The sequence below is a fragment of the Protopterus annectens genome, chromosome 1.part1 (genome assembly GCF_019279795.1).
Source record: "Protopterus annectens isolate FY-2018-M chromosome 1.part1, PAN1.0, whole genome shotgun sequence".
Classification (NCBI taxonomy): domain Eukaryota; kingdom Metazoa; phylum Chordata; order Ceratodontiformes; family Protopteridae; genus Protopterus; species Protopterus annectens.
The window spans coordinates 77,857,608-77,869,899 of NC_056726.1; the positions used below are offsets into that span (position 1 = coordinate 77,857,608).

The 12,292-nt window shown below is 36.5% G+C and overlaps 1 protein-coding gene across 1 annotated transcript in view; it reads left to right on the plus strand.

Moving 5' to 3' along the window:
- SNTG2 (syntrophin gamma 2) overlaps nt 1-12,292 on the plus strand; it is a 4,306,282-nt gene that overhangs the window by 2,496,418 nt on the left and 1,797,572 nt on the right. Inside the window, exon 10 of the mRNA XM_044086780.1 lies at nt 5,728-5,844. Coding sequence (XP_043942715.1) covers nt 5,728-5,844 — 117 coding nt within the window. The remainder of the gene's footprint in view (nt 1-5,727; nt 5,845-12,292) is intronic.

Here is a 12,292-nt window from a genome sequence, read left to right on the forward strand (position 1 = left end):
ACCATGGATTCAACATTTCCAAGTTTGGTCATATGCAATGTCGGGCAACTGCACTTTCGACACTTTCGTCTCGAGATACTGAAATTCGAGATTTCAGTATTTCGAGATTGTGAAGTGAAACCATACACACACACACACACACACACACACACACACACACACACACACACACACACACACACACACACACACCCAAGGCATGGAGAACTGTCTTTGCCCAATGCAAAAATGGGAGTATTATCACAGCAGGATAAAAGACTATTACACAGTTAATCCCTCGGGCCATTTAGGTAAAAACACAATAATGCTTCTACCAGAAGTTTCCAACTTGGATGATTGCATTCCTTCAAAATAAGTTCACTAACCCTGAAATGTTCAACAAAATACAGACAAAAGTGCACAACACAGAAAAAACTTTGCATAACTACTAACATATTATAATACACTACTCCCTTCTCACACTCCATTCTTACAAAAAGGCCCCAAACCAAGAATCAGCAAGCTGCAATTAATATTCAAACAAAGTTATAGGATCACGGGTTCACAGATTTATAGGTGGTTACTATGCTAATGGCCATAGGACCTTTACCAGGCTAGCCATGTTATACCCATGTTCCTACAGGCAAATTTCATTTTGCCTAGACTTCTGAGAAATAGATTCCAAATAGTAAAGGATCCAGCATAAATCTATAAACCCATGTAGTACCAAAAATACTCAAGAAATAACTAATAAATGAAAACTATAATATGCTGTGGGGTTAAATCCCCCCAAAGACTGCTTCAGTAGTTTCCCATGTATGCATAACCACCAAAATGAAACAGTTCCCCTAATGACCCCACCCTCAGTAGTCTGTTCATGTATGCACAAAAAGCAAATGACATCAAAATTAATAATTTCCCCAAGGTTCCCTTAAGCAATTTGTCCATGTATGCAAAAACACCAAAATGAAACATTTTCCTGAATGACCTGTTCAATAGCCTGTTCATGTATGCATGTAAGGAGCAAATGACATCAACATGAATCATGTCTACATATGCACAAGCACAAACATTAAACATTTAACCAAACAACCCCTTCATTATTTTGTATATGTATGCACAAGTACTAAAATGAAACATTTTTTTCCAATGACCCCTTCAGTCGGGTTTGTCCATGTATGTGCAAGCACCAAAAATGAAACATTTCCCCTAACAACCGTCTCAGTAGTCTGTATATGTATGTACAAGCACCACGGAATGACATCAAAATGAATCATTTCTCCTAAGGTTCCCTTAATTACATTTCCATGTATGCACAAGTACAAAAATAAAACATTTTCCCCAATGACTTCTTCAGTAGTGTGTTTGTATGCATAGTAAGCACAGAATTACATCAAAATGAATCATTTCCCCCAAGGTTCCCTTAATTACTTTTCCATGTATCCACAAGCACAAAAATAAATCATTTCCCCCAATGACTTTTTCAGTAGTCTGTTTGTATTAGTAAAAGCAAAATTACATCAAAATGAATCATTTCCCCCCAGGATCCCTTATGTACTTTGCTCCATGTATGCACAAGCACAAAAGTTCAACATTTTCCCCAACAACCCATTCAGTACTCTTTCTATGTATGCACAAGCACTGAAATGAAAAAGTTTTCCCAACGACCTCTTCACTGCCTTAAACCCAAAACTCTCACCCAGTGTCTTTCCCGCCAATTACCAAAGAAAAAAATAGATAAAATAGATAAATACTGGCTGCAGAGGCTGCAACTGCCTGCAAGAAGACAGTCGTATATTTAACATACCACCACCACCACCAAGGCACTGACAGCAACGAACTTGAATTCTTCTTGTAACTTTAAACAACAAACTTCAATAATCACTCTCGATTGAGGAGAAGAAGGAGGACTGCTCATGTCGGTCTGGCCAGCAGATGATTATATATCACTTTAGAAAAGCGCGGGAGTTGGTAAGGTCACACAAAGAGCACAATGGCTTTCACTGCCAATTTGTACACCTGTGTGACCTACCATTGAACCCTGACCACACTGAACTATTATGTCAGGCAGGGGGTTAAAAGAAAATAAATTGCCGTTTTGACTGAAGAAACTGTAAAACTGTGGCCCATGATGATGAACCCCAACAACAATGAAATAGATATGTGATTACTGTTAATTAATCTTCCACTTTTTGGGTCATAAAGATTTGTGCTTGTTTTTTTTTTTTTCTATGGCTGCCATGTAAAAAAGTATAATGTTTATAACAGTGCTTGCTGAACGGAGCCTTTTTTAGATAATTATGCTCCTCAAGTAAACAAAGACCCCATTCCAATGCAGCCACACTGCAGATATTAACTTGTACTAATTATCCATGCTACTGTATACGACATGTCCTGTCTGGCTACATTGGAATAGGTTCTTTGTTTACTTGAGGAGCATAATTATCTACAAAAGGCTCCATATTGTGATCTCAGAGTTTGTATATTGAAGCTTGCTTCACTTAGACTGACAATACAATTGTTTTTGTTTTCTTGACACTGTATGTTATTAGTTACACTGCACATTTATGCTCATTATTCATGCAGCTGAATGGAGATTGCACAATAGCAGAGATAGGGAAACGTACCCTTTACTTCACTGTAGTCTGATCTCAGAGTTTGTATTTATAAGTAGGATGCAGAAGTGGGGGAGTACCCTTTTCCCCTCGCTCTATGGTTCTGGCACCCATGCATTTAACTTACACAAACCTTAAGGCCTCACAGATGCAGTCCTCAGAAACTCTGTGTGTACACAAACAAGACAATTCCCACTATAACACATAAAACTACATATTATAGTATCTCAAGTACCAATTCCATAAAGCTTAACACCACACAACCCAATTTTGTGGTCATAGGAGACTCCATTGTGAGACACAATGATGTCCCTCCCACTAGGCTGGATAAGGAGAAGATTACAGTTAGTCGCCTGTCAGGGACCACGATTCACCAGATCATGCAAGCACTCAGGTCACTAAACCCCAAGTACCAACATGTGGGCATAAATTACCTGAGATGTACCACCCTGGATTATATGAAGAGAGACATTATTGAGCTCTCAGAATATGTGTCACATGTATGTATGAGCCTAGCACTGAACAGCATTCTACCATCTCCAAGGGTGATGCCACAATACCAAAAGAAAATAATCAACTTTAATAATTGGCTTGGCTACTTGTGTCATTCCAAAGTGGTCCAATATTTGTTAGGTGGGAAAACATGATTGACAGACCAGGCTGCTTTGTCAAGGATGGTCTTCACCTATTGCCATTAGGCTTTCGGATATTGTCCAAAATATTACTGACCCCTATAGTGCCTTTTCTAGGCATTGCCAAACAGACAAACCTTCCAACATAGCAAAAGCAACTTAGAATAAGCTAAAGGTAGTACTGTTCTATACTGGGAGTCTCAACAAGAAACTACACTCCCTGGAAGAACTACTCACCCTGGAAATTACTTATGTCTATGCAGTTACTGAGACATGGTTCAAAGCCATGGAAAGCACCTTGGTAGTGCAAGGCTATAATGCCTTTCACATGTTATAATCACGCACTGCAAATAAAAGGACAAAAGGTGTAGATGTATGCAGTTACATAAAAGGTAACTACACCTCAAGACTGGTCAAACAGTGTGCCACTCTTAGACTACTCCATGTCCAACTAACCATAAGAAACATCTTTTACCATATCCTTGCTTGTACTACATGTCCCCCACCAGGAACCAGGAAAAACATACCTCATTCCTGAATTTACTAGAATCGCTTACCATTCAGCCCAATGTCATACTCATGGATGATTTCAAGTATCCCTCCATTAATTGGGAAGCATACATGACCACTAACATGCAGACTCAAAGATTTCAAGACATTGTCAATGCAAATGCTCTGGAGCAGCTAGTCTGCATCCCTCTAGGGGTATAAATATCCTAAACTGGTACTTACAGATATGGAAGAGTGTTGCTTCCCCCAAGTGTGATGTCCTCACTGGTTAGATCAGATCACAAAGCACTCTCCCTTGAAATAAATAATACCAAAACCATTAAGAACTTTTCTAAGGCACAGTATCTCCTATTGAGTGATGGCATAACTATCTTCCAAGCTCCCACAAACCCAGAAAACACAGAAGCCTCTGGAGAGGTGTACACAAAAGCCTTGCATATAAACAACTGCATAGAAATGGTAGTACCAGACTGAAATAAGCCTAGGACTATCTGCAAAAACAAGCCACCCTAGTGGACTCGTGGTATAAATAGGTTATATAGCAAAAGAAAGAAAAACTTATCCCCCAAGAAATACCCTCCACCATTCCTCTACCAGTTATCACCAAATAACAGGTAGCCACTGCACTCTCTAAAGGTAAAAACATGGCTTTGATGGGTCCTGACAATATCAGGATGTCTCTCAAATAACTGGGAACAGGGCCTATTCGACCCACTTGGCTTTCTTTTTAACAACAGCCTCCAGAGTGGCTTTGTCCCTGTGAAGTGGAGGACAGCAACAGTTATCTCTCTGCATACAGGAGGACCATCAACAGACCCAGGAAATGACAGGCCCATAAGCTTGACTATTGCTCTGAATGCAGAGGTACAAGGTTACACATGATCATCACTTCTTGATACATCCATTTTATGCTTCCTATACTCTACTTTTCCATCTCCTTTAATTAACCTTTATAATGCCCAGTTTGCTGGCAACTTGTTTCATGCGCTTTACCACCTTCTGTACTGGCTTTTCTTTAGTACATGCACTGCCTGCTTGCCAATATGGCCAAAAGCTCATGCTACCTGATATATTTCTCCTTTGGGTTCTCATGAGTTTCACACAACATGGTACGAGATCACAGCTTTGCCTTTTTTTTATCTATGAAGTGTTTTTCTTTACCTCATCTAGTACAGTGTCTATTCATTCTACAATCTTATCTGCCTTAGTGGTGGTAGTTATATGGTGCATTAATGCAGTGATTGTGATTCCAACTTTGCTGCATTAATGCAGTGACTGTGAATCCAACCTAAGTTTTTTTTGCCATTTTGGTTGTGTAGCTTTTGGAGTTCAGTGCATACATAACTTTGTTGGTACTTTTGGGAACATGAGTAGGAATCATTATTATCTGGTGTTCCTGATTTTGTTGCTTTTGTGTCCATTTCTTTCTGCATCTTATCAAAAGTAGATATCAGTTTTTCATACTCCCAAATAAGCTATTGTTGTTTTGGAGCATTGAGTTATATGACATTTATATTTGCTTATTTTACTGATTCTCCTATTCACTTATTTATAACTGTCTTACTTAACATGTTGATATACTTTATATAATTTATTTTTTTCTACAGAACACAAATGATATTGCTGTCATTTTACTAACTTTATTTTATACTTATTTCTAGTTGTGTTTTACAACATATTGGTATAGTTACTTTATGTCCTTTAACTGTACTAGGAATACATGCAACACTGTGGTTCTCAACATTTACTGCAGATGATTTATCTCATAGTTAGCAGTATGCTTTTCTAACTGTTTCTGAATACACATACACACACACACACACACACACACACACACACGCATGCACATACAAGCACATGCACATACATATATGTATATATACATGCATGCATACATACATACTTAAAACAAGACATGCTTGTTTCAGTGTAATTGATGATATAGAAGATTAATTTAGAGTATTTTAAATATTCCTTCTTTGTCTTTTTAGATAATACATATGGGATGGGCAAGTGAAAGGCTACAAGGTGTCGATTCATCCTACTTGTACAAATTCAAATTCCTGGCATTGAAGGGCTCCTCATTTTATGTTTTCAGTAGTCCACCGGTAAGAAATCAATTTGTTCATTTAAGGGTGCACAAACTGATATATTTTCTATAGGGCAACACATCTGATTAACAAAACTGTCTTGATTTTGATACTAATTATCTCAGTGACTTATACTTGAGAAAACCTTCAATATTTGTCATATTTGTATTAGACATGTCTTTTAACTTTGACAGCTTACCCGTCTAGACACAGAAAATGAAGCATTTTATTAACTTTTTTGATGTTGTAGGACAGGTAAGTGTCAAGTACCTTTACAACATTGAACTGTGAGGTTAGTACCGAACTGCTGGCATGAAGTGCAAGAATTTGTATTATTGATAGCAAAATAATATATGTTTACCTGTGAAAAAATAATAAAAATATGGTGTATAATTATTTCTGAGCTTCTAATTACTTGCACATCATTTATTTGGTTATACATTCAACTAATTAACTATATCATGAATGCTGATTTCCCATATTAGCAGTTCAATAATTTAAAAATTACTTCCAATTGCTTTAACTGTGACTTTTGTTTTACTATACTTTGGCCATCTAGCATTTTAGTACTGAAAATTAAGCCATTATGGATATCCCATTGATCTTAATTTGTTTTACAATCTTCACTTACAAAGTATGGGACTCAGAGAATGCCATTTAATCTCACACTGTTAATAATGGAGTCATCCACAAAAAGAATCAGTTGTGCCCAGTGCAGCTTACCTTTTATAAGATGAATAAAATATAAGATGAATAAAATCAGCTAAAAGAAGTAAAAAAAAAAAAAAAAAAAAAAAGCCTACTATGGTTCACTGCAACACAGTGCACTTTGCTGAAACTCCAGACTAATGTAGCTGATTTAGAAAATCAATTAACTTAGTTGCATGTCATTCTGCTATTGCCAGTAAAATAACATTAAAGACTTTAGATAGTACTCAGAAAGTTAGCTCCACAGAGCTAATAGAGCTTTGCCTTTGTACTCTAATAGTCCAGCAAACACAAATACAGATTCAGAGACATGCCAATGTGACACAAAGGAGAAGCTGATCAGTAACTCGTTTGCATGTTTTGAGATAAGTTCTGCAGAAGCAAATGTTATGACGCAACTGTATGCTTTCTTGAGTTGAAAGAAATGCATCTGCTGTTATTATGTTCTGAATAGAACTAGTAAACAAAGCATTGTGATAATGAAACTTCTTCTGAAACATTAAATGTGCAAGGAAACAGACTGTTATGTGTTCTTGTTCTGACTTTCTAGGAATATGATTGCAATATTCCTTAGAAGGTTTTGTCACTGTACTGAGTATTGCTAGCAAACACTTAAAGGTTATAGTAAAGTGTTTTCCTATAAAACAGGACCTGCTTATTTACAAGTATTATTCGATATAAACATGTTGTTCCAGTCCACTGTGCTAGAAATATAGCTTACCATAAAATAATTCTACACCAGTGACATACATGCAGTTAAGAATTAAAATGCCTGTAGTTTATCTTAAAACCCCCAAAAAGTAACTATATCCGAGCACTTTCTCTATATCTATCATCTATAGTGTTGCAGTATATATAGCAGGAAATAATGTGACTGCACTCCTTAGTTCTATTCATTATATTATTTTGTGTAATATATACATACATACAAATATTTCAAGCATGGCCATTAATTCCCTTCTAGCCTAACAATATACCAAAACAATTTCTTCCATAATAAGTGTCCAGGCTGTTCTTAAAAATATCTAAACTAGTACATTCTTTAATGCAATTTGGTAGTCTATTACATGCATCAACTGCTCTCCCAGAGAACCAATTAGTACATTTTTTATTCCTAGATAATCTTTTTTAATTTCTTCAAGTCTTTTGGGTTTGTAATACTATGACAGGAATGGACCCCATTCCTAAGTCAAAGTATGATTAAAGTTCATGAAATTAGTATTGTTTCAATCTTTGATGCTAGCCATAATAGCTCTTTGCATCACCCTCAATGTGCTACACAGGTTATCTGATGATTCCAGAGTACTTTTTGACAACCCCAAACATTCCCAGAGGTAGTTGTCTCTAAAGCTCTATATAGCTGAATAAAGTCTCCTCTTAGATATTTATATGAGACGCTGTACAAGTTCAAATATTTTAGCCTTTCATAATAACTTAAATTTTCACAACCATGGGTGCCCTTGGTATATATACTCTGTACTCTTTCTAGTTTACACATGCTTGTTTTCTTATAAGGTTTCCATTTTGTTATTCCTTACTCAAGTTTGGGTTTGTTGTAACTAACAAACAATGACTTCTTCATTTCTGATTTCATAGACCTTAGAAATCTTTGTATACAACCTATAATTCTATACCTATCATTATGCAACTGGTTGCTATGATTAGAAAAACTCATAGCTGGATCTACCCTTATACTTAGGTCCTTGAATGAATCTACAGTTTCAATCACCTTTCAATTTCTGTCTCATGAATCTCAAATGCTTAGTTGTTGATGTATTTATCAGCATATTATTCTCCTGTGCCCAAATGGTTATTTTAGTCGTTATTTTGCAGACATGCCCTGTCTGTAACACATGCAATCAGTCTACTCAAATTCAGGTCATCTGCATATAGACTATAGGACACCTCAGATGAAAAAGTTAGGTCTGAAAGATACAATCTAAACAAGCAAGGGCCTAGAACAGAGCCCTGTGGGACACCCTGACTGTAACCAAGAATTTTACCAGTCCATTTGTTGTATGATACTTGCCAAGTCCTATTTGTAAGCCACACAGTTATCCATCTTATCAACAGTGCATAAATACCTAGTTGTTTTAATTTATTGATCAGTGTTTTGTGTATGACCCTGTCAAATGCTGAAGTTAAAAACATATAAATTACATCATGGCATAATTTTTCATTCATAGCGGTTATAGCATTGTTATAGAGCATCATGTTGTAGGTGGTAATAGATCTGTTTTCAACATATGCATGCTGATACATGGTTTCAAATCCCTTCCTTTCCAGTTCTGACAATAACTTAGCCAATATTACCTTCTCCATTATTTTTCCACAGTTTGAAAGTAAGCTTAAGAATCTGTATGGCTGTGTTTGTTCTACTCCCCTTTCCCTTAAAAACAAGTTTAATAACTGCATGTCTCAATCTTGTGGAATCTCCCCAGGTTTATGTGATCTAGTATAAAAAGATGTAATAGTACTGTAAGTTCTTGCTGGAATGTTCTCAGGTCATTATTACTAATTCCACCTCTTCCCTGTGCTTTGTTTGGATCCAGTTTACATAGTCCTTTTACAATATAATCTAATTTGATTTTTACATCTGAGGTTACCTGGATGTCACTAGGACAATTTACCACCTCCTTTGTGGAGACAAACTGCCTTGCATAAGATTTTGAAAATATTCCTATAATCTGTTGTGTCTGAGAATAAATTTTGCATAATGCATAAATTATACATAATAGCATCAAACAAATGTTATAACAAATAATTTATTTGAAAGACTGCACCTATATATATATACAAGGTTTTATAAGAATTTAAAATGTTATTCAGTTCCTCTTTACCAAGCCTCTCAACTTCTAGACAAAGCAATCAGGGACAAAGCTGGCCACCCATTCTCTGAAACAGGCTTCCTATCCATATGAAGCAACTTGGGTCACGGGATGGTTATCAGAAATTTATTCCTGCTCTGCCACCTATGTTTCTGTTAGAAAGAGGAAGCCTGTAAATGGTCAACCACTAATACACAAGTTATACCCCCTATAAAATGAATGGTGTCATAACCTGTCAAATACAGGTTGGGAAGCATAGCTAGGCTTAACAAGGCCTTTTAGGGTCATTAGCCTAGTAATCACGTATGAACCTATGAAAATCTAGTAATCACTTATGAACCTATGAAAATCGGGGACATCTTTTTTTATTAAATCATGGCCATGTAATTGTCATATCACTTGCATTGGTATTGGCTTTTGGATCCTTCCATTTCAAAGAGTTTTGTAGTATACCATTCATGCAAGTTAACTTATGAATACACACACCTCACACAGGCATAGAAATGCACAAACACACACACACACACACACACACACACATGGCTAGCATAAAAGTTAACAACAGCTTCAAACAGAGCATTTAGCATCAGGACTAATTACAGATTTTATCATCACTGGCTGGAAATATATTTAAATATCCCGAGTACAGTTAAATTAATATAACATGACACATAAAAGCAATGCTTATCATTTTGCTGTTAGTGGGAGATAAACTCAGAAGCGTAAGGAAGATAGGGATAAAATGTCTGAGTGATAAAGGAGTCATGACTGTGTAATACGAAGTGGCAGAACATTGAGCAAATTAAATGCTTGCCTGGTTGTTTTGGTCAAGAAGAATAAAAAGCAGACTCCTCCCTGGCTAAAACAGCTTTTAAAATAATTGAAGATTGTACCAAGGGTGCATGGGTGATTAAACCAGGTATCATCTACCTTCCAAGTATCCCTCTAGAGTTAGACTTGGATGAAATAGAATGAACCAATGGCTAAAATCACATATTTTAAGTTGGTGCTGTCAAACATCTACAAAGTATTCCTTTTCAGTCCTATCCCCAAAGACAGAGAACTTCTGTGTATCACTCTGATGACAGACTGGAAAGAAAGTTAACAAAACAAAATACATTAACATATTTGAGCTTGTTCCTGTCAGATGTAGATACAATTTTATTTTATTTATTTATTTTTGATTTGTTTACTGGGAAAATCCAGCTGGACCAGGCCCATTTTCAGTGGATGCCCAGGGAGAAAAGCTCCACAATTAATATATAGTAAGAAGTTAGTGCAAAAAGAAAAGATTAACAGGCAGTGCAGGACTGAAATACAGTTAGATTAAATATTTACAAAGGTAGTATAAACAGTTTACATTTCTAGTAAGCATACACTTAAGGAAGTACAAAGACAAAAGAGAGTTAGTCTAAGAACATGCATTCCTATGTAAGTAGGATAGTGTGAATTCTAGACTCAAGTTGTTTTAAAGAGAAGAGAAGGTATAAAGATTATCAAGTGATACATGGGCAGATCCATGTTATCCTAAGATGAGATTTGAGTAATATTTTGAAGTTTGTGTTTGTTGTAGTAGAGGTAATATTAGTGGGGAGATTATTCCATTTCTTGGCTATGATGTGGGAATATAGGGCTTTACCTGCAGTGTTGTTAGCAGTAGTAACACTGAGGAGAGGTTTATTAGATGAGCGGAGAGGGCGACTGGAAGAGTGGGAGGTTATTAGCTGTTTAAGGGCAGGAGTTTTATCTGGGTAGTTTCTGATGATAAAGGCACAGGTGAGTTGTTTGTATGTTAGTAAGTTAGGAAAAGCCATTGAATTTCTTTTAGTACATGGCAGTAGTGAGTTCTAAATGGGGAATTGTTGGCAAATTTGGCAATCTTGTTGTAGCATGACTCTAACTTATCCAGATCTGATATTCTAGTATGAGTTAGGATTGGTGCAGCATAAGTAAGTGTTGCTAGGAAGTGAGTTTGAGCTAGGGTAATTCTTGATTTTGCAGTGAGATAGTTTTTGTGCCTATACAGGGTTCACATTTTTTGTGAACTTTCTGAATGGTTTGTGCTATGTGTAGATCAAGTGATAGGTTGTTGTCAATTTCAACTCCTAGGAGTTTTGTGTGGGTGGAAGGAGAGATGATAGTGCTATTCCTAGATGAGATAGTGAAAGTAGAGGGGGTTGATTTTGTTTTATTAGGGGTGAACAAGAGAAGTTTGGTTTTATTGTGGTTAAGAATAAGTTGGATGTCAGTGATCCAAGTTTGAATAGCAGAGAAAAATTCTTGGGCAAGTTGTTGCAGGGTGTTGACAGACTGGGCTGCACAGATGAGAGTGGAGTCATCTGTGTATTGAATAAGTGAGGCTTGCTTACATGAGGTGTAAAGATTATTTGTAAAGATAAAGAAAAGTAGTGGGCCTAATATTGAGCCTTGTGGTACTCCTATAGAGTTAGGGAGAGGAGGGGATAGGTCATTTTGCCACTGTACAGATTGTTGTCTATTTGATAAGTAGCTTTTGAACCAGGAGATATCAAAGGAGGTAAAGGATAGAGAATGAAGAGCATTCAATAGTTTAGGGTGTGAGACCATGTCAAATGCTTTATAGAGATCTAAAAAGGTAGCAGATACATAGTTGTTGTTGTTTCTATGATGATTAACCAGATTAGTGAAGGAGAGAAGAGCACAAGTTGTACTATGATGAGGGCGGAAACCATGTTGGGTGGAGGAGAGAAGATTGTTAGTATTCAAGAATTGCATAACTTGTGAATGTATGCATTTCCTCTAGGAACTTAGATAAGGGGGTAAGAATGGCTATAGGCCGATAGTTGGAAAAGTCATAAGATTTATCACCTTTGTGAAGAGGTATAATGTAGGATATTTTCCATAGTTGTGGCACATAAGCTTCCTGAATGGACCTGTATATTAGGATTGAT